The sequence below is a fragment of the Haliaeetus albicilla genome, chromosome 2 (assembly GCF_947461875.1).
Source record: "Haliaeetus albicilla chromosome 2, bHalAlb1.1, whole genome shotgun sequence".
In the NCBI taxonomy this organism is placed as follows: Eukaryota; Metazoa; Chordata; class Aves; order Accipitriformes; family Accipitridae; genus Haliaeetus; species Haliaeetus albicilla.
The window spans coordinates 77,511,567-77,539,151 of NC_091484.1; the positions used below are offsets into that span (position 1 = coordinate 77,511,567).

Sequence of the window (27,585 nt, forward strand, 5' to 3'; positions counted from 1 at the left end):
CAACATGCTTCAGGAAGACATATCTCACCAGGTTGAAGACACTGTGCCACACTGCACACACACACGGCCTCTCCTCAGACAGCGGAACAAAGGATCCATCTCCCAACTCAACCCTATGTTGGCTCCAACTCAACCCTATGTTGGCTGGTCTGTCAAAAATACCTTTATTAAGATCAATGAAATGAACCCAGCGGTGACCCATTGCACTGATACAGACCCTACGTGCAAGGAGGACGTTATTTTCATAGGGAAGGAGAAGGAGCGAGCAGGTACCAGCCTCATCGGTGACTCTGGAGAAGGGCAGGGGAAAGAAGGGAGGGCTCTTCTGCTTCATGAGCCTGTAAGTCGGAGAGGATGGCAGAGAAGCTACTGCTTGCTCTAGAGTAATGTATTTGTCCTGCGTTACAATATCTGAATATTTTTGCTGGGCTTTGCACTAGAAAGTACCTGAGACTTTTAATTTTGTACTGGACTATGCCTTTGCAAGTTACTGTATAAGCAAAGTCACCTGGTCTGTACAGTAATGCACAGCAGTTGCATATAAGGAAGCATTACGTAGGGGAAGATGTAACTCCTGTCTCAAGAAACTCATGGTCTTGAAGGCAGAGAGAAGACAAAAGTTTTCCACACAGAAAAATGGATTTTCAAGCATATATCTTTGCAGAATGGCCACCCAGGAGACCAATCCCATGGTCTCAGCACCAGTCAGCACTGGTTAGAAGAAGCTAGGCTAGGATGGGATCATAGGACCTCAGGAGCTCATCTCATCCCATCTCCTGCCCAATACACCTTCCACAAATCTTGAAGAGGCACAACAAAGGGACCAATGATATCTAGGGAAACTATCAAGTAACCACGAAGACAGAAAAAATGCTTGTCAGATTAAGACAATTCATCATGTTCACGATGCAATTGCTTGCCAAGCAAGAGCGCAAGCTCAAATCATCATGTGGTTCAAGAAAAAAATAAGGGCACTTGCACACAGATGGCTCTGACTTGTTTAATGTCATTGACACAGGAGCATGTCCTGAATCAGTTTTGATTCTGCTCCTTTCCCAGCCTTAAAAAAGTAAATTCCCATGATAGACCTGAGCAGGTAAACTTGAAGGCTGTGTTTGGATCAGCCCCCTTTGAAGAATTCTCACTCGATTTTTGTTTTCAGTGGCCTCCCCATGAGCATGGTGGTTTTGAAATATTTCAGTTCTGGATCTGTTGATGGAAAAAAGCAAGTTTTGCTCACACGATGTCCCAGACTGACCATCAGCGTTTATCAGCACTGGGCTGGGTGGAAGATCTTTAAATATTTTCCTAGATAAATATTTTGATTCCCTGGCGTTCCTATTGCAATTGCTGCCAGCTTGTGCTGTTGGCAGATGCCCAGCTCATAGGACAAGTGAACTGTTTAGAAAGGCATGAAACACTCTTAATATCTCTCAGTGAGAAAATATATTCACAGGTATACATATACAGGTTATACAGAACCACAGGTCTCCCCCATGCTGCTAATACCACCGCTTTCCTGCCTGTTTAGGGATGTTTACACACTGTGATTCAAGCTGAGGAACTTTAATATTAGCTGAGGCACATCAAATTAATGCTGCAGTGATGACACACCTGTGATGGACAGCCCGTTTCCCAATTCTAAAATCTCAACCGTGAACCTTTCTGCCCCACATCTCCTCCAGCCAATAACCAGGAACACAAGACTGACACGTATTTTGAAGTTCCAATTCAGCCTCAGAGAAGGACCCAAGAAGACGAGCATCGTTCAGAATTATTGACTCCTAGATCTGAGTTGGAAGTATCCCTAAAAACAGGTTTTTTCACTTCAACACTTCTGAAACCGTCCATAAAAAAGGAGCCCGAGCCCAACTGCATTAAAATTCTTGGGTTGCAACTCAGCTCCTGCTGAAGTCAATGGGAGAAGCGGATGAGCTGATGGACTATCAAGTGCCGTGAACAGAGAACAACACAGAAACCCAGTGAGTTCAATGACAGCTGATGCAAGACATTTATTGATATAAACTCAGCATCTAACAGCATATCTTGCATTTGATTTTTTTTGTGTTTTTTTTTCTTTTTGTACCTCAAGCAAACTGAAGTTTCCACTTTATTAATACCCATTTACCTGCAGGAATTTTAGTAAAACATTCTTTGTATTAAAATTTTTAATACAGCTGAATGTTTTCATCTACAAGAAATAAACCCCCACACGCCTCATTAGTTATCTACATAGTTTAATCACTTACAAGCGTAATTTTTAACCTCTAGGAAAATATTTTGAAAGTATGTGTAATGAACTTTTCATAAACCTTCCACCTTTTGAACAGAGTCCTGCATAGGATTTTAAAAATGCCTTTCAATTGATTTCTCTTTTGCATAAATTTCAAAAATGTAAACAGATGTTAATTGCTTTGAGCTAATGAATCAAAGTATATTTATTTCTTCCACAACCATCTGAACTGCAACCTTTTAGCTTCTTTAGAAAAACCTGAGCATCAACCACAACAGGAGGAAACCTCTGCATTCCTTTACACATCTTTACTATCTTTTGGATGAATATTATATTTTTGAAGACTATCATAGGGCAAATTCTTTTCTCAGCAGTATCTTTGTAAATCTGAATCAAATCCACTTTCTTCTGTGGAATTCTTCTAGATTGATACTAGAATAACTGAGATCAGAATCAGGCCCAATATGAAAGAAATATTTTTCGTTTCGGAAGTATATCCCTGTTGTATGTCTGTTACTTTCCAACATACAGTGCAATATATGAAAAAAGCACTAATATATATCCATTGTATTGCTCAATTATAAAACAAACAGTATAAACCAAGGAGATGTTATAAAAAACGGAAGAGTAACATAAAAGAGGCTTGATTTCTTTCACCACATGTAATGACTGGAAAAGCATCCTATATCATGAGGGTAGTGCACATGATATTACACATAACATCCTGTTTGGATATTGAAAGTAAAAGGCTGTGAAATCAATATGTTCATTTTAGTCAGCACATGATCAAGGTGCGGCCACAGACAGAAAAAAAAAAAAAGTATTCTTTTCTACAAGCACTTTCTGTGAATTCAGTCCCTCTTAGTGGGAATATTGCCCGGAGGACTCCAGAACAAGCTTCACAATATCACCTAACTGGGAAACACTGAGACAACATCACACATACATTTCCAAGGCAGAAACTCACTCAATCCTCTCTCTTCAAGCTAGTTAGAAATTCAGCTGTGTCTGAGCATTTCTGGTTTCTCTACACCATCTAAATGAAAATATTTTCTATTGCAACGCTTCTACACAACTCAGCTGGGACAAGGTACTGGGAGCTTTCACCCCATATCTCTGTCAAGCAGAGAGGGCCAGTGCTTGGTCCTGCTGAGATCAATGACAAACTCCAGCTGACTTCAACTGGGACCAGTATATGGGCCTGTGAGCTCATTTCTTTCCAGGGCTGAGCAACTTGTTGAAGGTCTGTGCAACATCCATTTTTGGTGAAGCCAACAGGAATGGGCCATGCTCAGTCCATCTTAGCCTTCCCCTCAACCAGCATTCCCACTGCAAAGCTCCAGAGAAACCTAACAGAAGGCAGTACCTCTACAAGACAGCTCAACGTATGTGGGTACAGTAATACGATGCGATTGCAACTGGCAGTGCTTCCAAGCAACCCAATACATTTTGATCAGATGTATTTTTCCACTAGGCATTTATGGTAAAAATCTCCTTTCTCTATTTTTTTTTTTTTTAAAACTGTGTTTGTGCTCCTGCTATGTTGCTGTAGCTCAGTGGTGAATTCCTCTTAGCACATACAGGAGACATTATCCATCAATTTGTTAACAGTAATGTTTCACCACTGGCATGTACAGGAGACCAAGTATTCTTCCAGTAATATTTATTGACAAAGACCACATTTGTGGTTCTTTTTATGTGTTAGTGTTTGATTATAGATGTAGAAGTCACTTTGCGCAGCACTTTAATCTTTTGGTGCGTGTTAAGTAATTTTGTATTTTAAAAGATATGGTTTATAAATCCACTGCACTAGAATGCAGAATAATGAAATCTACATCTTTAGACAACTAGGAAGTGGACTTGAAAATAACAGTCAAAAAAAATGGCCTTTTTTTACTTAAAGCAGAAGAGAACAATGAAATCCTTGCTTCCTCAAGTCAGTGGGACTTTCACCATTGACTTTAGTCAAATTAGGATTTCAGCCAAAAGGTCTGAGCAGCCCTTCGCTTCCCTAGTAAATGCAATATTTTCTATATGTTTCATTCTGTGGCAGGAGTTTAAAATAATGTAATCAGACTGTGCATGTTGAAAGGTTTATGAAGAAATTTTGATAGAGCTAATTGGTGTCGAAAGTGTACAGCAGAGTCAAAGCAGTGTGAAGCTTCATGACCTTCAGGCACACACAGTGACAGGAGATCGCTTTAGCTGGAAACAGTCCTTCCATCCTGGGCTGCTGAAGGATGCTGAAAAGCTTAGATACTTTCACCTTCTTGCCGTACCATAATGTACAAATTGGCACTTGAAATAATTTAAGTTCATGGACAAAAATGCACTTATTCATTTATATTTCTGTCATAGGCAGGAGAATCAGGCTTTTCCTAAACCTACCATCACTGCTCTGCTATGGAATGATATATGTTCACCTCGATCAAAGCTTTTAAAATTACAAACTGTTCTGAGAGACATGTTCCCTTTAAGACTGGAAAAGCTCGACATACTGTATTTAAATATATTTTCCTCAAAGATATTCACTTGTATATGTTACCTTGTAATCTTTGCCACCAATTCCCCTCACCTACAATAATTTTGATGAGTTTTTTCTAAAACACTGCTTTCTTTTGTGTTGAAAATTATGCTCGCATCTGCTCAGCTTTCGGAGAGGTCTTCTGTGCTGATGTGCAAGGTAACAGGCTCGCCAACAGTTCCATAGCTGAGGGTTCTTGTGGAAACTTCAGTTTTAAAGCTTGACTGTCCATTGTCTGCTGAGAGCTGGACTTCGGTGCAGAAAGATGGTTTCACTGTGAAGGAGGGACCGGGAGAAGCTGCTGCTGTTGCTGCGTGCACTCCAGGCGTCACGTGGAAAGAGATGTTTGAGGGGCCTACAGACTGCACGCCGGTTACTCTAGATGCTGTCATGAACATGCCCCCGGGAATGTGCTCCTCAAACTGGCTGAAAAATCTTTGCCTGGGCTTGGACACCACAGGTCTCACCAGATTCAGCAGCACTGGCTTCCCAATCGTTGGCTCGTTAATCTCAGTCTGGAGCACAGAGATCTCGCAGGGTTTCTCTGCCCTACGGTTCTGGTCGTCACACCCATAGGTCTCACCTTCTTTGGGAACATAGTCTTCAAGATCCTCCAGAGTTAATACTTTGCCATTGTGGGTTAAGATTTTGCGGTCCCGGGTGCTAATGTCGTCTGTCTGTAGTTCCTCTGGTTCATCAACTATAATGACATTATCCTCTTCTGGAAGGACATCTTGCATTACTTCGGGTACCCCCTCTTCAATAGGCCAAGATATGTCTAATTCATCTACCTCTTCCTTAACCTCTGGACTCGCTGGTGAGAACAGAAGTTCCTGCTGGTCTGCAGCAGCCGTCTCAAAACTGAAGACCAGAGGCTCACCCCCACAGGCAAGCAGCGGGGAAGCAACGTCCGACCCATAGCGAGCACTTGTTTCCTGGGGGAAGCTCTTTCCTTCGGTTCCATAATCCATAAAGGAACTATTTCCTAGCTGGTCGGACTCACACGGGGAGCTTCTGCCCTCACTGCTGACTTGAGGTCCTTCTTCCTCGGTTGCATACACGAGGGGCTGGATATCGGCTTCAGAGAGACTGTCATTAGGCAAAGATTTTGACTGTTCCACCAATTTATTGTTGGAGTTGTTTGTGTTCGGATCATCTTCTGGGGAACGCCTAGGCCTTGAGCTGGGAAAAGTGAACGTTAACACCCCTGAGTCATCTTTTCCTTGTTTTGCTGGGGAAGAACCTCTTTTCCTTGCAGGTTTTGGTGATTTTTTCACCTTGAATTCAATTATTTCTTCCACTTCAACCCACTTGGGCTTTTTCTCTTCCCCCTTGGTCTCTGTGATGACATCTCTAGCTGCTGCTCCTTGCCTGTCCTCTGGTTCTGTGACAAAAAGCATGGGAACAGCAGACTTCGATGTTGTCTCCTGCTCATATCTGTGGACAGGCTGCCTGATCTTTGAAACATAAACTGGCTCTGGAGTTGGCTCCGCTCTCGGGGAGCGGGAAGGCGAATGACCTGAAGAAGAACGTGCAGGAGAAACCCTTCCCCTTTGTCTTGGGCTCTTCACCACAGTCGTTATCGTTTCCTCTCTGATGACAGAAAGGGTTGGAATGGAGTTGGAAGGAAGATGAGACTTTTCGGGGAGCCACACTCCATCAGCACACATGCCATTGTTGGTCAAGGCACTACAGTGGGGTTAGTTGTGTGAGCACTCCAGCTTTTGGTGAAGCGTGTCATTTTGGAAGGGATACACACGCAACGCACACACCCACATGCCCATCTCCACTTACTTTCTGATCCAGGGAAAACCTCAGTGCCCTTTCCCCGAGGTGGACCCCAGCTCCATTAACCTCCTTGAGTGCATGAACACAAACCACGTATATCCAGCTGAGAAATGTTCTTCTGGATGCTGCTATATTTCATGTCCTTGTGTTGACCACCTACTATGCTACTTCGGACCCATATAGCAGTTTCACCCAAAGATTTTAAACACTCAAGGAGTTTAACCTTTTCCTGAGTATCCTTGGCTAAAATCCTGGCTTCATCAAACTCAATGGCAAAATGCCCTTTACTACAGCAAGGACAGCAGCTTCCTCTTTTTAAATAAATGTAACATATCTCTATTTTGTTTATTGAACACTCTTTTGAGACCAGAGATCTGCATTTTCACATGCAGAACAGTTACATTAAAAGGGCATTAAGCATTTGGAGACCAGGAAAAGAAAGTGAGAACATTTCCTGCACAAGCCATCTATACCAAAATGTACTTATTTTTACTCTTCATAATATCATTATTGCAGACACAGCCTGATCCTACTACCACCAGTTGACATAGGAGTACCAAACCAGTCTAGAATTTTTGACATATTCAAAGCAGTTGGGACTTCTCAGCATCCCTGGATAAATACGCAGCTTGTGTCAAAACAATCTTCTGCTACCATGCCAGTACAAACTTCGACTTTAAATGCGCTGCAGATGAAATTGGATCTAATAGCTTTAAAATCTGGGGACAGGAACACCTAAACCCAGACTTCAATGCTCTCAATTTATTTATTTAACACGCAGTATTTCCTGCAGAGTTTTCAGTGGCATTTCTTACATGGAAAAAACTTGAAGGTAAAGGCAGTGTTTGCTTTGCAAGGAAGCTAATGATCTACAGTGGAGGTAGCTGGTTCAGTAGAACTAACAGGCAATGCTGATTTTGTTTGTGTGTTGAGATTCTGTTCCTACTTCCAAGAAATGGGATAAAAAAAAGAATTCACTGAAGGGTAAAGACAATGGCCTGAACTGGGATTATGAATCAAGACAAGGGTGTTTTCATTTCTTTCTCCTCACCACCCTCTAGTCACAGCCACATAGGGCTGAAAGTCACCAGCTCTGCTCTCCAGCCATCTCTGCTGTGGTTTTTTGCACTGAGATACAACGAAGGGTGGAAGGAGTCCTTGTGAAAGGACAGCCCGTTTCTCCTATTGCATTTGTGTAACCATCATGAAAGACTAATCCTCTTAGATATACTGTAGCCTTTCTCATCTATTGGTCTCATTTTTGGAGACTGGTATTGCTTTCTTCTATGGAGATCAGATTTCTTTCCACCATCAATCTCTCCCTTTGAGGATGTGGTGAAGTCCAGGGCTGGACCATCTAGAGTGAGATTTCTTTTCTTCCAGAGCACCCTCTCTTCTACTGCTCATTCCCACTGCTTTACTCTTTCCCCTAAGTTTTCTATAGTTTTGCTATAGCCCTTTAAGGTTTATGCAGGGCCTTCATAATGGCCATGGTGCCTTTCTGAATTACGCAAAACTAAATAATTTTAGATAAAGATGAGAATGAATCCCTAGTGCTTGCACTAGACTTTGCTCTACATTGCAAGGTTAAAATGCTTTTTGAGGTCTGGGATTTCCATATATAGACATTGTTCAATCCCATCTCTAAATTATCTGTTATTTTCTGCTAGTCGTTTGAAACCTGCTGCTGTTCCTCAGCCCGCTATACGTTAAGGAGAGCTGGAATGTGCCCTTAGAGAGTTGTTCCCAAACTTTACCCCGTCACTATCCCAGTTCCAGCTGAGGTCCGCTCTAGTGGGTTCATGACCACATCCACTAGCAAAAGGAGGGGAATTTCTGTTGTTCTGAGATCCCACTCATAAATGTACCAACCTCTTTTGGGGCTGCAGCCCTTAATTTAGGAATAATTTCTTGAGCTGTCCCAAGCAATAGTCTATGGAATTTGCATGTCAGAAATTTAGAAATCAGCCTAACTGATGGTATTTTGTATTAGTTTAGTATTATTTAATCAACCAATATTAATAATGCTGCTGTTTGTGATTTGAAATCATAAAGGGAAAAGGAGGACTATTAGCTGACGGAGCATTGATGTAAAATAAAAGCATCTCTCCAGGTGATTTACAGGCATAGAGATGTAGAAAGGTGAGATTTACTAAGCTTCAGACATGGTCTGGCTCTGAGTGATTCCTTCCTGCTCATGACTTTCTCAGGATGTTTCTGAACATGATATCCAAAAATATTTCTCTGTTTAGCTACCCCACTGGTCATTAAGACAGCACAGGCAGAAACACCTTTGTTTTCTGGTCTTTGCAGGCTAAAAAAGTCTAACGATTGGAGATTTTAACTGAACTGCTGTGCAAGAGAGAGGGGCAAAGGCAGAACCCCTTTCTGCCTTTCCTGTCTGCTCTTTGCCTATTCAAGGTGGAAGCTGCTAGGAGGGGGGATATGTCTTCTTATACGCCACTGGCTCCAAATGGGGTAAGTTCATGGATCATAAGAAATAGTCGTCATAGGAAATAATAAAAGAGACAAAAGGTAAGCAACTCTTAACCGCATTTTAGTTGTCATTTCACAGATCCTCCTCTCCATCTAACAAAAGTAGTCAACTTTAGCATCATGTCCAAGTCAAGGACTGATTTTTAGCAATAGTACAACTCTTGAGGGAATGCATTGCCCCAAAATATCCATTTTATAGTCACCTACTACTATTAGGACATTATTTGAATAGCTTGGAGGTGCTCTGAAGGTCTACTACAGAAGGACAATATCCCCCTTCCAGCACATGAAACAATTTTATTATGTATTTGTTTATGATACTTAAAACCAAGAAGATACATTAAGGTTTTAATGGCTGATGAGCTTCTGGTCTACACATGACTGAGAAAGTACCGCTTTTTGCTGCAATTAATCTTTATATGTTATAGGCACCCAGTATAAACCAGGCTCAAAGTATCCAAAAAGACCAAGTCATTAGCAGGACAAAATTTCGTATTAGAAATGTAGAGACAGAAGGGGATAAAAATGTGCATCTTCCTTCTGCTTCATCATAAAAGGCTCTCCTGAAGAATTTAAAATAGAAAGCCAGAAGAAATCACTGTAAGCTATGAGATATTTTTAAAATTTGTACATTTTTTCAAGTAGCCAGTTCTCAAAGCTGGTTTCTTTTCAACATTAAGAGTCAGACTCTACCTTCTTCAACTCTTGTGCAACTCTAGCAGTATTCAGTGGATTTTTTTCACACATGTAATATCATAAAAAACCTGACCCAGGCTGTGTCTAACACCAGTGCTGCTATTTTTTTAAAAGGGATAGTAAGATATTCTTCAGGTGGTCACTTTGCATAGCACAGAATACCATGAGATCTGGTGGAATGGGAATGAACACACTTGCATGGCCAATAAACACAAGCTTGTTATTGGATCATGCATAGGCAGCAAGGCAAAACACAAATGTTACCAAAAAAAAAAAATCAGCACTTACATGATGATGGTTTTCTTGGGCACTTTAGTCTCTTGTTCAGTGACTACAAAGAAAACAGTATGAACAGCATGGGGTTAAAGAAAGGCAAAAGCTGAAATGATTAAATTAACTTTGCTCAGTTAATCAAAATAAACTGGAGTGAAAAAAAACCAACTGTACCATCCCATCCATGCTTTCTGTGGTTATTTCCAGCAACATCTTTAGTGTTTCTGACCAAGAATGAGAATTCAGAGTGCTCTCTGAACAGTGAATGATTTAGCTTTGAAATAAAATATCTTGTGGAGAACAATAGTGCAAAATCTGTTTATTCTACCATGAGATTCTGACATTTTTGTTTGGCAGGTCAAAGCTAGAAAACAAGGTCTTTTTTTTAAAAAAAAAATTTTCTCCCCTATAATAAGCTAGTGATGGTGTGAGAAACCTGAAAATGCCTAGATCTGGAAGATCCTGGAGAGCTGAAATTCTTTAAACTATGGTTTCACTTACTAGAAAAAGAGTTTCCCCAAACACTAAACAGTTTCCAAGCTTTTGTGGACTAGATGCAAAATCCAAGCTGATAACAATGAAACTAAAATCATTATCATCAGTACAGAAAATCAGCATTAAAAATCCCCCCTAGGAAACCCAGGAGAGCCCTCTAATACACTTATGCTTACTCCATCTCTTTTTTGCTATAATTGCAATTTTTCCTGACCCTTGTCCCATAACAAGCTAGAAGTTGTTGATGCATATCAAGATCAAAAGAAAAGTAATGGTTTAATGATTTTGCAAATATTTCTTAAAATTGACATTTTTTAAAATAAGAAAGATACCCTTTGAAGAGCTAATAGAGGTTTTCAGCAGGTTCCCATCCTATCTGCTGGAATAAAATTAAGACACTGTTTGAACCGGACTGTTTTGAACACACTCTGAACTGCTGAACCTGTTTGAGATCTAGGAAAAAAACAAGAGCAAGCCCCACTTTTTATTTAATAAACTAGTAAAGTTTCTAAAAAGGCCTTAATTTAATCTCAAAGTAATTTGTCCAGCAATTGGTTTGCAATCTTCCAGCCAGCCTATAATAAATAAGCTCTGGTAATTTTCAGGTGGTATAATTGAAAGTGAACTGCAACTTCGAAATATATCTGTAAAATCACAAACAGTTCTTGCCCAGGGAACTTGTCGCGCCTGTATTATTTGTTAAATAACTTATGATTAGTGCTGATGTTTTCAATACTGTCCCAAAACTGCACTGACTGAAAATTAAAAATACATTTACAATATTAGATGGAATAGTTTAACCTAATTTTCCTTCCACTTAATTTCCAAGGGCCCTCTTCTGCCGCTAGGTAAAACAACAAATCCCACCATAATGAAAAAGAAGTTTGTGCAGATGTTGATATCTGACCTAGAGCTCTATGTTTTCTTTGCAGAGCCTTGTCTCATTTATGCATGTAAAAATCTGGAATAATTTCCAATAGAGTCAAAGGAGTTACTGCAGAATTAGGTGGGTTTAAACAAAATCTGTTTGGAAATTAGAGTTTATAGCTTACTGGGTAAGTAAAGGGAAAAATTCCTTTCAAATGTTTACCTCTGAACACAATTACAATATAACCATTTACCTATCCTTAGTTAATATTTTTTAAATAATTCAAAACCTTTTTTTAAATGGTGGACTGATAATTATACAATGACAGAAGATGAACTGAGTGATTGAGCAATTTACTGCACCCAGGTTGGAAATTTTCACTGAATTTTTAAACCCTTAAATCAATATTGTGCAATTTTTACATAACTTTTAGAAAATCTCATTAAATAATATAAAGAGATTAATCCATAAACAGCAAGAGTATCAGTTCTGATGTAAATAGGAGTTAATTTGATTACACACCTAAACATAGATGTTTTATACAGTTATTTTAACAACTGTATTTATATGATAATTAAATAAGTATTTAATGAAATCCCCCAAAGTCTGTAAGAAGAAGTCTCTTTAATGATTACTCTATTAATGTCTGTTCTTGCAGTCCTCCCAAATGACACCACTGCAATATTTCTATATGTAGCAGATGTCAAAGGGATTCAGTATTCAAAAGTTCAGCAGGCCTGGGATGAGAAAGCTGTAAATGGCGTATAGTACATGGGTCCTGATGACTGTGCGTGACGGATGAATTTTATATGTGCTATCCAAGGTGTGAGGGAGGATTGAAACAATCTTATATGAAGGATAGAACCACATGAAAGTAGGATGAGAGAATTTGGGTTTCGTTGTGTGTGGGTTTGGTTTTTTTTTTTCCCGAGAGGAAAATATTCTGCATCCGTTTTAGCACCAGATTTATCATTTCAACTTGTTCAATAGCATTTTAGGAAAACAGCTTTGCAAAGCAGGAGCCCCTGATAAGCAGGTTAAAAGCTGTAAGCATTAGGATCAGCCAGTGCTTCTATAGGACTAGACTCCTCTTTGGTTAATACGTTAAATCATTGACTTACAAGTGATGAAACATTTATGATAAGTCAGTTCCTGTTGCTCTGAATGGATGAAAGGTGGTTTATGGCCTTTCTTACAAACTCTGTGGCTGCTTTCTCCACTCACGGAAGCATAAACCTATTTTTCCTGCACAGTACACGCCACTGGCATAAACCACAGGAGCACTACTCTGCTTTCACCCTTCTTCTGCTACGCTTCAGAGATTATTCTGCAACAGGGAATGCAGAAATCTGGCATGAACTGCTAAAGCTAATCTTAAAATGAGCAATTCATGGACATAACACAGTTTCCTAAATCGTGTGAATGAAACGTAAGTGTTCTGCACCTCTCTAAAAAAAAGAAAGGCTCCGCTCCTGCAGAGACTGAGATGGTTGTAAAGGCAGATTGTGCTCTTGAATTTGCACCGAAACCCCTGTCGCCAGCCCCCAAATGAGACTAACTGATGGTGACAACAGAATAAAAATAACAAGAGAAATATCCTAATCATCAGCCTAACCAGGGAACTTCAAAAAGGTCGGGGAAAAAAATCCTATGCCCTATTTCTTCAATAAAAGGGTAGCACTAAGACATCTAATGCTCCTCTGTGTTTTAAAGCAATCTTCCATTTGAGAGCCTCAGAATATTTAGCTTTTCCCTGCAGGTTGGATATTACCAAACAAGGCAACTAAATAACTTGCCCAAAGCTCTGCGTGAGATCTAGGGCAAAATTCTGAAGAGATTCCTGTTGCCTGTTTGTAACTGTGCTGGGTGGTTTTATGGTTTTGCTTATCTCCACTTGTGCAGCTGACTCCTTCCTCTGCTATTGACTGTCTCATTCTACATCCTGGACCTGCCCACCCATACAAAGATGCAACACCTTTCAAAAACACTGGGCTTTGTTTTTCTGGACAAAAAAAAAAAAAAAAAAAAAAAAAAAAGTTAGTGAGCCTGGGATGAATGAATCACAATAGTAACATGTTAAAAAGGGATGCTACAGCACATCAGCCCAGATCTGCTGTGTGTAGGTTAAGCAGCAAGGTGCAAAGCAGACAGTCAACTTGAAGTCAAAGAGAAGGATCTTCTTTCAGTTATGCCTTTTGAAAAGTGTCTAAAATTCTTCCAATATCCACAGAAAAAGGATTTTGAAAGCAACTCTCCATTGACTTCAGTGCAGCGACTGGGTGTAGCTGAAGGCAGATCTCAGCGTTTCAGGCTTGCAGCCCAAGCTGCGGCTGCTCACAAGGGGACCCCTTAGTCCAGTGGTTTCCATCCTTTTTGGATTTGGTCCTTCCAATGGTTCTTCAAATTCCTACAGTGTGAATTTAAACCGAGTGACAAAACGTTTGGTTTTGAGACCCATGGTGTTGGACTGTGGACCATCACTGACTGCAGGTCAGGGCTCGTAAACCACCGTACTAATGGTATCCCAAATTGTGACGGTAGGTTTGGTTCAGTATAATAAACAGTACATAAAGGCAGGAGGATAAAAAATAAAATAGTTGCAACTAAAGCCCCTTGGGTGCCTCAGGAGACTCTGACAATAGTCATTTCGCAGAACCAACGATAAATCAGGTAAAACTTAGACCCACTGTGCAGGTGAACTAGGAAACAGACACAGCGTATATTTTCTGTTGTAATAGTACCACACAGCAGTAATGTTGTCCTCCTGGTGAAGTTACAAATAATCCCATTTTCACAAATAGAAAGGATTGTAAGGATGGAAAGAGAAAGCCTTCATGAGATCCATCCGTCCTCCAGTTCTTTGCCAGATGAACCTGATTTTTCCATAGGTAGATCAAGGCTGGTTATTGATTCTCAAGAAAGCAACGAATTCCCTCCACGGTCAAGTGCATTATGCCAAATGCACCCCTGATGCGATTCTGCTCAGAACAATCCTCTTGCTCCATTGATAAGCCTGCTCTTTGCTCCATTGACCTGAAGCAGCTCTCCCTCTGCTTCTCCCTGGAGGTGACTCAGGGATCCATTTCCTTCCCTATTACCAAGTTCAAGCAATTGCACATCACAGACCAAAACCTATTTCATAACATTTCTGAAGCTTCCAGGCAAAGTCCAATTATATTTCTTCAACCAAGCTCACAAAATTTTTTGTTTATGACTGCAGGAATAACAGCAGATGAGTAATTTGGGGCTGAAGAGATACTTTTGCAACCCCAAGAGCTGAACAATGCTCCTAACACTGTTTTACAACCCTTGTTTGTTTTTATAACACATTCTGTGTTGGTACAAGGAAACTTCATCAAGATATGCAACCCTAACTGATTTGTTTGTGTTCCTCTACATCCTGCATACAACTTATTTTTCTCTCTTTAGGGTGTAGCAAGGACAAACCATTCAAGTACTTCAAGTTTTATTCTGCTGAAACAATTATAGTGTTGCTATGCTAACACCATTCTCCCTGTAACATTTTGGAATGATTTGATGGCACTCTGGGAAAGGACTAGAAGGAAAACAAGCATAAAATAAAGACAAGCAAGTACATAGATCAGAATACTAATCTTAATATCCTATTGTGTCCGTATCCTCTTAATCTAAGAATACAGCATTAGTGTCTACAGGGGGCTGGCCCAAAGATGCATCCAGGCCAGGACCCTGTCTCAGACAGGGCCAACAGCAAAGGCCTATAGAAAATAATGAAAAAAATATGAGCAGAGTACCATTTTCCCTGAATATTTTTCCAGTCATTTGCTGCTCAGCAGCTTCTTGAGTCAGAATGCCTTCGTATTTGATGGCTCTTAGTGAATGTTGATAATAACAATTATTCCCTGTCAAAACCACACCTGCACCCCTGTTATTATCACAAGACAATGTGAAAACACTGAAGGTGAAGAAAGAAGGTTCTACAGCTGTTGGGAAACCTCTGGCTTTTGTTGGCCATGTCTCCACTAACCACATCTGGGACAGCTCTCTGACGCCAAGGTTTGCTGGCATGGAATGGCCTGTGCCTATCCTAGTCCTCTCTCTTACCCTCCAAACCAGTAAGTTATCTATTATAGATCATCCCTTGGCTATATTATCTCCTGAACTGCTGCTGGGAACTGTTTGAGAGAGACCGCACTGGCTGGCCCATGCTCAGCCAGCCGAGGACACTTCCAAGATGTACGAAGAACCAATTTCCTATGCCATGAGATGTTCCTTACTCAGATGTAGCCACTGATTTAAATGCAGTTCTGATGGGTTTATACAGCAAGCATGTCTAACACACTGCTCGTGGAAATCCCTTTGATAAGATGGTAACTTTAGGCAGTCACAGCCTAAAGGTGTTAAGAAAGAGATGTGGTGTTGGATGGGTGTAAAATCAGTTGCTGTCACCCTACCAGTCCAGGTGAAACACGCATTAAAAAAGGAGTAGACTCTATGACTATGTGGTGTGTAATGCCTGAACAGTCCTAGATAATGGATGAACTAACATTGCTCAGGATATGCTGCTGTCAGTTCTGCTTTCTCAGTCGTTCCGGATGGTCTTCAGTGGTATTTCAGAAACGATCACAATATGCCTGCAGCTTTACTTACTGGCCCCTTTTTTTTCTCAGCAGCACGTAACTCATTCTGCCAGGCTGACACACATTTTCACATATTCAAACAGGAATAAGAATATTTTTCTTGCACTAGTGGTGGTGTGACATACCCTTCATTTGCTCCTCCTTTTTCATATAATGCATTTATGAGCATTATATGATGAAGTTGATTTTCCAGGTTTGGAAATCAACAGATGGTGATGGGTATAGAGCTGAGCTGCAGTATACCCATGCACATCTCAACAGACATACAGATATATGTACACCGACAATCAATATGGATAAGATGGCAAATGTATTTGATCCTCAGTGAGATGGTTTTAGAGTAATTCACTGACATACTCACAGAGCTGGTCAAGGATCATACCTTCTATGGTAATGGCTTGGTCTCCTCTCCTCTCCTGGGTCAGGGCTGCAGCACTGTGATGGTAAAGTTCTGCTCCACTTTTTGCAGACCCTAATCTGTTCACCAGCTAAAGAGAATCATGCAGTACCAAATGAAACGCAGGATGTTTTTGTATAATAAAAATCTTCCTATACTACATTACAAATTCGTTGCAATTTACATGACAACAGAAGTGGGCAAAGCTGTGACCCCAAAGCAGAGCTAGAGTTTGAACGAACACATTGCTGCTCAGTGGAGTTCGTGAAAATGCTTTACCACAAGTGGCTCGCACAGACAAGTTACGGCACATCAGCTCACTTAGTTAATTTGCACTTTGCTCTGCAGTCTGTGCCTTGGTCCTGAGGTAGCTCTGTCTCTACCAACAGGCACAGATTCCTGCTGTATGTCATTTAAGTAGTAAAGAAGGTTTTTTTGTTTATCATCCATTAATCGACTGGGTCTTAGCCAAGGGAATACTGGACCTTGGGATCTTAGCTAATGGCAAGTGCAAGGTAATGTGATTTTGCTAAAATTCTACTAGAAGTCTTTAAATTATATCAAACTTCCTACAAATTTCTGTGGAATAACTGTGAAGTTGCTGTGAGCTGAGCCGTTGGCCATGGGTCAGCTGACCCATGCTAATTTCCTAAATCGAGGTCAACTGGTTTTTATTGCTGAGCCCTGACAGCTTATAACTATTTTATTACAACGAATGCATAGACTATGACTAATTTTTAGAGAGTATTTTACAGCACATTTATTTTAATTTATTAGATACTTCCACGTATGCGTGCTTGTTAAATAAACAGGAATTTCTGTGGTTTACACTTCCATTTAGATTTAATTTCTTTCTTTTGGCTTTGGATGGTTTCTTTGTAGCAGCATGAATCTGTCCTAATTTAAACACGGTCCAGAAACAAAATGTCATGTCATAGTGGTCCTAAACTTTGTAAGAGGTACTTCTAGAGATCCAGATCTGAATTTAAGCTACAGAACAAGCTCACTCAGTTATTATTTGAACCACCAAACCCTCAGATCGGAATATTCTGAATCTTTTGGATGTTCACAATCCAGATCTAGTTCAGGAGAACCTGACTTTATATAAACTTTTTTTATGTGGCAGGCAGCAGCAATTACTCAGCCACTGTTCTCATGCAAGGTGTCTCTCCCAGTAAAATGAATTCTCCTACCTATGTCATGTCAGAGAGCAGATCTTTAAAACTCTCCGAACTTACCTCACATTCATAGTGTCCCATATCTTCATTGGAAGGGTTCTTCACCACCAGGACTATTATGCCACTCCGTGGTTCACTGAAAGTCTGGTATTTACTTGTGTTCTTCAACAGTACACCATCTTTGTACCATCTGCATGTGGAAAACACTGAGTATAAGCCAGGAAAAAATATGCAGTGTCAAGAAGTCCCCAGCTCACTGATCCATCTGTCAGACCAGTGGGCAAACAACCCAAGAGTTAACCATTCGACAAAAGTTTGGATCCTGGAAGATGGGTCTACAGGTTGGCAGATCACACGTGGATACTAAACTGCACAGGTTTATGAGATTCTTCTCAGAAATTCTCATATAGGCAAAAGGGCTTCTAATCATGTGAAGCTATGATGAGTTTTTGTCTGAATACCTCAGGCTGGTTGCTGATGAAATAAATTCAGGTGTAAGGCAGGGAGGATAAAGGAATGATAGAGTGTTGTCAGGGCATTAGATCTGATACAGTCCTATAGCAGGTATTATCCGTAGGTATTTCTTTTCAGATGTTAGCTAGAATAAATTGCTGAGAATCTCAGGAATGTTGGGATTGGGAAAAGCCAGCATTGGGATGGGGTTAAGGTGGAAGACACAGAGAAGAAAGGGTAATAACCTTGAAAGAAAGGGCAGGACACTCTTCTGACAATGCAAAATAGCAAAACAGGATTTGTCCTAGCGTGACTTGAAGAACTGACCTGATTTGAGGCCTAGGTGCTCCTTCAATAGTACAGGTAAACTGAGCATCTTCACCCTCGACAAAATAAGCATTTCTAACCTTGTTCACAAACCGTGGTGGCACTGCAAAGCAAAGATAAATGTAGCTAGTAGCTGAAAATATGATCAGATACAAAGGTTGTGCCCCTGACCAGATAATTCTTATGATGTCTTCACACAAGACACTAAAGATCAAATTTTTTCACCTAAGAACAACTGACTGCACCTGTACATCAAATAACTTTTTTAAAGTATTACCCAGTAGATGTTATACAGAACTTCTAGGATGTCTTAATATTTATGTTTAAGCTATTACATAGCAGTCCCCTTTAAAACGATGCATCTGTGCAGAACTTTACCTTGAACAAGGATCTTTCCTAAGGTACTGGCGTTTCCAGCAGGACTGGAAGCAAAGCACATGTACTGTCCTGAGTCAACACCCGTTAGGTTGTCCAAGATCAATGTGCAAGAACCATCGGGATCTTCTATTATAATGTGATGGGGATCCACCTCCACAGGCTTTCCATCTGAAAGACGAAGGGGGAAAAAAAAATTAAATAGCTTAGTATCAATTATGTTTTCTCCTTGGGAATTTCATCCAGCTTTTCTGCTTGAGAGGACTGAGAGCTTTATTTGCTTTTTTGCAGCTGATGTTGATAGTTGAGGAATGAGTTCTTCATCTTCGTCCAACTCTCTACAAAACATCCCCTGGGCAAAGCACTGCTGAGGGACCTCATACATCATCAATCTTCATTTAATTTGAAATTCTCCCAGAGTGTGCTCTGTGCTGTTATAGCTCTGATTTGCTAGCCACAGGAACACCTCCAAAGTGACTGTAAACATGCAGAACAGATCTTTACAAGGTGTGAACTTACAGCAAAGCTGTTTACTCTGCAATATGGTAATGCTGGGGAAAAGAATATGTCCACACAGCTGCCTGTGCTATGACATGGAAACATCTGAGCTAGTTCAAACAAGTTGTTCATTTACTAGAAGTTGTCTAACTACCACAAGATGTGGCTTCATAAGGGCTAATAGGCAAACCTGAAAAAGAAGGGTATATTAGCTCATAGGAAGATCTAAGTTACCTGGGTTGCTTAGTAGCTAACTTTAAGACTAGACTTGGGTATCTCTAGGTGGTCAGCTTTTAGATTACCCACTAACCAAAGCAATATAGACAAAGAACAAATTTGGAAGATGTACTTCATGGCTTGCCGCTCATACCTTTGTACCAGCTGACAGATGGCTTGGGAGCTCCTGTGACTTTGCAAGCCAGCTTGACTGTCTCTCCCAGCTCAGCTGTACACTCTGCCAGTTCTTCCTCAAAGTCTGGAGGTACTGAAACGTCAGAATAAGCATGTTAGTTTGGAGGGGGGGGGGGTCTGTCCATAGGGTGGCTGCTGCAAAGTAAGATAGGAATAGCTATAATTTTTGCAAATCTGTGAGGTTCAGAATGGGAAGCTGAACAGAAAATTTTAGCAGCTAATGACTTTCCAGGTGTCATGCTGTCCTTGCTTATCTGAGACTAAATTCAGTCTGTCAAATGTCTGTTGTTGGCTATAAAGATGGGCCATAAAAAAATGGGATTTGTTTCTGATCTGGAAGTATTTTCAGCCATGATTTTAATAAGTACATCCATTATTCAGACACAACACAGCTGCTACAGTTAGATAATTCCCCAATTAAAATGCACCCTTGATATCCAAAATAGTATTCTGTTGGTCTCCATACAATAAAATCTATGCTTTGTTAAGGGACTTTTTTTTAACTTATTACTACCATATGAAACTACGCAAAATTATTCTGATAGTCTTCCTCATTAGAACACCTCACTAAAAGCACAAAAATAAAATGCCCAGACTTGTTTTCAGTGTATATACACTAAACCCAACTCTGTTCTGGCATTTTAAGATGCCAAATTTCCTTATGCTATGAAGAACACCATTTCTAGCTTATACCTGGACAATAAAGATATAATAACCCTGCTGATAAATTTTGTGGATAGAAAATTGATGGAATCTCAAATGTCGGTGAGGATGAAGCAGCCTGAATGACAAGATAAAAATCCAAAGCAAACCCACGTGCGCAGATACAGCAATGTAAGCCAGAAGTCGAGTGGAGGATTTGGTACCCAACAAAGTCACAAGGGGCTTTATACTGGTATCAGCAGGACTCTGGGTCAGGTCCTGAGACTGGTTTTCCCACTGGAGTCTGATGCTCTTCATGCAGTGGGCCAGGGCCTTTGTCACCAAATCCTGTGGTCATCTCCCCTTCTGCAATCCCTGCCAGATCAAAGGCATCTCTAGTGCCAACTCTGCAATTTGTGTTTTAGAAGTTTCAGTAACGTGTTTCTCTTCTCCAGTCACACACATTTTCTGGGCTATTTTGCTGGAAAATAACGTCCTCTGCTTATTGACAAGAATGTATGAATATGAAGACAGGGAACTGAGCAACCACTTCAGTCTCTGACTCTGATCCTCCATCAGAGGCAACCCACATCAGTTGAAACGGCCAGGGATAGCCAGCTCTTCTCAGCTCATCAGCCTGTGTTTTCCACACTTGGGTTACGGACATTGAAGAGTAATTAGAAAGTTACTCATCTGCTCTGCTATTGCCTAAAAACCTCTACAGGTCCTGTGGGACCTCTGTCATGTAAACTTAATCATTTCAGTGATATACAGTCTTGGCTCCCTTGATGGTAAATGGAGAGAGTCAAACACCACTGTCCCATCCTGGTAAAGATACCTTCCCCAGCTCAAGTGGAGGACCTAACACTGCTATAATTATTCCGGTTAAAGCTTATTGCACGCTGTCAAGTCACGTGCGCTGTTATTTACAGAAGTCTGTGATGTGATTAAAGGAAAAACCTCTAACCCTAGTTCAGTTTAAGAGGTGGCAAATGACCCTAGATGGTTTCTCTCCTTCTTTTGCTAATCTCCTTCTTGAATCAGAGAGACCACCCAACAAAAAACTAAGAGGTCTGGGCTATCTCAGGCCATACTCACTCCAGACGGGCTCGCTGATCCGCTGCTGTATGCCACAGATCTCCTTCACCCAGGAGTTCTTGATATTTACTGTACGTGCCTGAAGGAGGTACTTGCGGACCAAGTCCTCCCGTTCGTGCCAGATCTCAAACGCCCGGTCATCCCCTTCCACAAGGTCGTTCACGTCTATGTTGTTCAGCTGCACGACAGGAGGACAAGAAAGTCAACGCACATCCTGTGTTCTTAAGGCTGAATTTCCCACAGCTAAAAACCCAGAGTTTAGGACAGTTCAGATCCAGCCTTTGTGAACCAGAACAGTCTTCAATCACGGCTTGAAATGGAAACAACTATTAATCACCAGCAAGTCTCCTGCTACCAGTGTGTGCCCTCTTTGGTGGACATGAGTTGTGCCATTCCCATTAAAGCTATATCAGATGCTCCAACAGCAAAATGGATAATTTACACCACTTTTAAAGATTTTTCAGATTGCATGAGCAAGGCAACGTGGCTTTGGCTGAACAACAACCAGGGTCACTTCGCAATCCTTTCCCCAGTATACTTGACTTTCTGGGTGCCAAACAGACATTTTCCTGGGACTAGTTATCGCATTTCAGGGAAGTAACATCTGGGATTAAAGTGTATCCCAAGGGTGGGACACGCTGCCCCTGCGGTGCAGCGCTGTTGGGCCCAGGAACAACACGGTTAGGGGCTACATGAAAAGAAGTTACAGAGCAGGCACTCTCTGGACAAAGCATCCCTTTTTTCTTGGAAAATAAACTCTGCGTATGAATATCAGTGAGGACAGTGATAAGGACTTTTGGAAGGCCCCGACTGGGCTTGGTCAAGAACTCCATGGGTTTTTTGTTTGGTTGGTTAGTTTTTACTGGAGTTGAGCATCTGCTGCCTTGGGAAAACTCTTTCTGAAGTTTCCTGCAGTTTTAACCTGAGCCCTGAATGTCTGAAGATGAGCTGGTCAAACCCCTTGAATTTTTCATTTCTAAACAGGAATTCGTGTCAGGGAAGGACATAACCAGCAGAAAGTACCACTGGGAATGTAGCATATGACTAAAACAGCATTTCCTCCAATTTACTACCAACATTACAGAGTGCCAAAACCGAAGATCTACCAATGCTAGCAAATACTATAGACAGCAAAATTTTGCGCACTTATGCAGTTAACTCAATGAGCTAACAGCCGTGGATAAACACTTGTGCATATAATCTCATTGCTTCACTGTAAAAATCCACCCATGCTTCTGACAGTTTCTGACATGTTTCTGACAGGTTTAACAGAGAGATTTTGGGGTAGACATAGATTCTACTTGTGGTTTAAAAACTTTTGGAAACAAAGCAATATCTCAAAAGGATTAGTGAAATGTCCCATTTAGATGACCAGAAGCTGGATATAAACATGAAGTTCTCAATGACAGAGAAATGCTCTAGGTGAGGTTATGATGGTCAGACCTTCATGATGTTCTTAAAGATGTAACTGTAGGTGTCTGTCTTTGTGTCTCGCTTCGGTTTGCAGATCACAATATAATTTTTGAAGAGAAAGACATGTCTTTTGTGTCCTTTCCATGCCACTCTAGCTCCTGGAGCTCCTTCCCACACAATGAAGTGGCCCTGATAGGAAAAAAGAAGGAATAGCACATAGTGATAACTCTGGACTAATTACCACGATGATGTCCCACCATCATTTTTCAGTGAACTGATAACAAACGTTTACTATTACATTGTCACTTTATGTGTCTCTAGTTTGTTACACCACAGCAGACTGTTTCTAATGCTAAAGCTGATGCATCAGACTGACAGCACCAACAGGGATGCACACAGTGGTTGTCATTACTTTGACCTTTACGTGGTATTCTTTGTTGCCAGAAAAATACAGAGCTCATGTCAAGTAGGCACACTCCACTAGTACTAGTGATAATGGAAAATTATATCCTGTGTGTTATACAGACACTTTATCCGTTCACTTGGTCTCCTTCACCAGAGCAGGACATTCATTTCATGTACCTTCAGACACATACAGGTCAGTTAGTGACATGGCTTCCCCCTTGGCATCATTAGGGAGAAATAAGTGCTCTTGGGGTATGATTCACTGGACTCTTTTTTTTTTTTTTTTTTCAGATGTCTAAATGTGGATAGATGAATCCCCACCAGAGGGTCTCACTATCACTGTAATTTAGTCTTACAACTCCATTCAGCAATACACTGTGATTCCCATGGAAGACATAGGATACAAACAGGCAGAGTAAGTGGCTTTCCCAGCATGACACAGTAAGTGTACAAAGAAACAGGAATTTGAGTAAGGTGCTGAAAGTCCCAGACTAATGTCCCAATAGCTGGCTCATCTTTCCTCTGCGCTCCTAAAACACACCTCTGTTTCATGAAAAAGACCTGGAGAAGCACACAGGTCTTTTGAAGATATATGAACAGCCGTGGGAGAACATCCATAATTTGATCTGAAGTTTTCACATGAAGCATATGCAACGTATGCTATGCTACCTTGGACTGACATCCCAGCCAACTAAGCTCTTTGAAAGAACTGTGTCAAATGGAGGCATGTAGATTGAAAAGGCCCAGTGAGCTTCTAACACTTGAGGAATCAACATGAAAACCCACTGATGCCAGTAATTCCAGGAGTTGGCCCATGTGGCTTGCCAATAATAAGAGAGGAGGAGAAAAAAAGAAAATGCTTTAAAAATCATCTGGGGGCCCAAAACAAGTCTGTTCCTGTTTGATGAGCAGGTTGGAAAGGCCAATAACTACATTATGTGTGAATTGCTCCATAAACATCTATGCCCTGGTGCTTCAAACCTTAATGAAGCCAGGAGCCCCATCTCTGAACAATAAGAAAGGCAATAAGCAAATACTCTCTTCCAGGTATGTTTTCTAAAGAAGTGTCTTGTAGGGCCTAAGGCTACTTAGAAAGTAAGAAGGCATGCATAGCACTCGTACTGACTGAGAAATTCCAGTTACCTGTCGGATGGGTTCACCAAGGCTTTCCAAGGTCCCTGGATAATTCTCAATGAGTGAGACGTGGAGGTTGTTTTCTGCTCTTCGGGTGAGTGCAGACACAACGGCATAAGCCTGCTCCAGCAAAGTGCAGTTTTGGCTATTTCTTGCTTTGTTTCGGATTAATTCCTGTATATGAATGAAAAAAATGTTACCGGGAGGTCAGAAAAAAACCCAAAAACATTTCCTTGATAGCCAAAGAGTTTCTCAATATCTGTTCCAGCTCTTTCTTCTGAGCAACTTTTGTCCCATTCTTTCACCATGTGCTGTTTAGCTACTGAGGTCTCCTCTTTCCTACCCGTTCTGCAGCCTCATTGACTAGCCAGTCTGGCTTTTCCTTACATCAGTTGATATTAGACAAAGACAAAGTTGAAGCAAATACCAGATATGCATCAGTGACTGAAAACTAAAAACCCCAAAGCAATCCTAAATGTATCCATTGCATTTCTCTTGTGCTTACCCTGACGATACCATGAGGCAAGCAATTCATGTGGCAGTGCTAAACTAAGGGTCATTATTAGATTAAAAACAAGAGAGGGTGGAAAAAATATGAAATGGCAGTTATCCTTTTCTTCCACATTTGTTCCTGTTCCTCTCTTTTAGTGATGAAAGCATGCTCACTCTCTCTTCCAAGAGACCCTTTAAAGTGTTGGTGTTTGTGTGCAGGCAGGGGTTCAAAATTAGAAACTTAATTTGAACCTTCTTGAAACTATTCAAACTGCTCACTTCTGTGATGCTAGAATACAGAAATGTTTTTGCAGTCTTCTTTCTGACTATCTTAGTGCTATTTCCCATGAAAAATACTCTTAAGAAAATGCTACTTTGAAACTTTCATTTGTGGTCTTGGCTAGAACCTGAGATAGTAGGACAGATGAAAGCTTGAAAGATGAAACATTTCAGGATGGTAGAATGGGGCAAAGCATTTAAGAAAACAAAAATTTCATCTTACTATAGTGTCAGTATAAAACACAAGGAGAGAAACTGGTAAGTTAGTATCTTACACATTGGAAATTGTTTTTTTTTTATAACATACCTGTTGCTGAGTGTGAAGCAAATTCATACTTGTCTTGGATATATACATACATGTATTCATATATATATGTATATAACCATATATTCTTATATATACATATATCTAAAGATCATTCAGATAAAGCTTGCTGAACTTTATGTGGTTGGAGACTGTGAACCTCTACCTGGATTTACATTTACAAAACTATTTAGAGAGCACCATCACTAGCAACGATTACTGTCTTACTCAAGCAGCTTTCAACTGTAGTTGCATCAGAAGAAAGCCAAGTAATATGAAATAAAAATAGTCTTTTTCTACACAAGCTGCAGAGCACAGAACATAAGCTTATCAGATGTAAGTGTATAACAAAAGCTCTTCACCTTGATTATAGTCTGATACTGCTGGATCCTGTTTATGGGTTTTTCCAGGTAGTGCTGCAGTGGTGGGATAAGTGGCTGTGAAGGATCTTCATTAGTTAAAATTTCATCTGTGTATCTCTGAAAAAATACATAGAAGAACAAGGAAAGGTTGTTACAAAGAACAATAGAAAAGATTACTCCTTTGAAAATGCTCATTTGATGCTGGTTCATAGACCTAACTCAGCCAAAGTTGGAAAGCTCTACGAGACCTTACTACCCCAGATTTTGGAAAGCTGTAACCCTCCCCCATCCTTTACCAGCTAGTTATTATTTTAGACTACAAGATGTCCGAAATGCTGAATATGTCTGCTTTTCCAGTGCAGGACTGATGATGGGCAAATGTGATCCAAATCTTGCGGAACCAGATGGTGCAAAAGGAAAGATCAGCCTCTTTGGGGGGTGGGAGGGCAGGACTGGGTGAACTTGGTGCCAGCAACTGGTGCCAGACCTTGGTCGAGAGTGGTCCGTGTGTTTGCAGTGCAATTCACCGGCAACCTTTAAGCTGGACTAGCTGCAAGTAGGAGACCCAGGATCCGGGCATGGATATTAGGGAGGCTGAGAGCTTGTGCTGATAATTTGAGGGATCTGTGAACGTGAACGCGTGTGTTTGTTTTCTAGTGAGCATCAAGCTGGACTAGCTGGTGAGTAGGAGACTCATGGAGAGGGTAAAAGCGCTCAGGACCGAGGCGTGGGTATCGGATCCATGAACATGCATGTGCTCGTGGATCTGGAGTGTTGTGTGTGTTTTCACTAGTGAACTTCAATCTTGAGCAGCTGGAGCAGAGAAACAGGATTTTCCTATCTATACTTATGTTTTATGTGAGTTTGCTTGGTTTTACAATGTGGTGGCCCTTAAAACATCCTTTAATTACAGTTACATAATTACAGCCACATTTGTATCTGTATAGTCTTTATAATATTCATAAATATATCAGTATATGTAAATATGTTCTCATATTGATTGTGCTGATCAGGAAGAGCTAGACAGTGGATACAAAATTATTACGTTTAGCAATGATTTCCCACAAAAATATTTAATAATCCTTTTCAGGATCATATCTGTGATTAATAACCACATTTCTTGATGCAGTGGATTATAGGATGCATGTTCAGCAGGTACTTTGGCTACTGTTTTACCTTGTAGAAATCCTGGACGGCTTTGCTGACAACAATCGACTCAGCCTGTACCCTCCCCACGAGGTACTGGATGTACTTATTAAACTCTGCTTCGTGCTTGATAAAGCACATGGCCACATCATCATCAGTGTCACATTTCTGCAAGCCTTGGAGGAAGACACTGTGGAGACAAAGAAAAAAGGACATCTGAGGAGAAGGTGATGGAATGAGGCTAGAACACAGCCCCAGCAGCCAGACCTTTAAATCAGGCAATTTCAGGTTAACACACATTAAAGGAAATGACAGAGGGAAATGAGGGATATTGCCATGTTAGCATTAAAATTCTCAATGTGTCGTCATCCAGCAAGATGCTGTCCCTCTTAGCTGGAATGTATGAAATGCCCTGCAAGGAAGGTAGGGATTCTTTTCAAGGGCTTAGCTCAAGTTGGGAAGTTAACCCCTCCCCAGATTCTTTTGCCTCAGTTTAAGGATCAATGAGCCATCCACGTGAGCGAAGATAGAGATCCTCATTCTGCTTCACAAAGGATGTTGAGACAGGTTCACATGCAGAAAGGTTTTTAGCAGTCGGTAGCTGATGACATACATCAGCTCTAGCAGTTGAAGTTACTTTTGGGGAAAAACAAAAGGAGAGGGAGAAGAAAGGGAGGAA

The 27,585-nt window shown here is 40.8% G+C and overlaps 1 protein-coding gene across 22 annotated transcripts in view; it reads right to left on the minus strand.

Annotated features, from left to right (window-relative positions):
• Positions 1-27,585, minus strand: part of OBSCN (obscurin, cytoskeletal calmodulin and titin-interacting RhoGEF) — a 187,726-nt gene that overhangs the window by 26,536 nt on the left and 133,605 nt on the right. For 19 of the 22 annotated variants that reach the window (XM_069778342.1, XM_069778336.1, XM_069778334.1 and 16 more), the window contains 10 exons: positions 26,937-27,096; positions 25,761-25,877; positions 24,333-24,497; positions 22,815-22,973; positions 21,372-21,549; positions 19,591-19,704; positions 18,726-18,893; positions 18,348-18,450; positions 17,628-17,757; positions 16,375-16,480 (listed from right to left, as the gene is read on the minus strand). In XM_069778342.1, coding sequence (XP_069634443.1) covers positions 16,375-16,480; positions 17,628-17,757; positions 18,348-18,450; positions 18,726-18,893; positions 19,591-19,704; positions 21,372-21,549; positions 22,815-22,973; positions 24,333-24,497; positions 25,761-25,877; positions 26,937-27,096 — 1,400 coding nt within the window. Of the gene's footprint in view, positions 1-1,983; positions 6,351-10,025; positions 10,069-16,374; positions 16,481-17,627; positions 17,758-18,347; positions 18,451-18,725; positions 18,894-19,590; positions 19,705-21,371; positions 21,550-22,814; positions 22,974-24,332; positions 24,498-25,760; positions 25,878-26,936; positions 27,097-27,585 lie in introns of those variants that run through there. The other 3 variants (XM_069778352.1, XM_069778351.1, XR_011323776.1) reach the window with 2 other exon arrangements.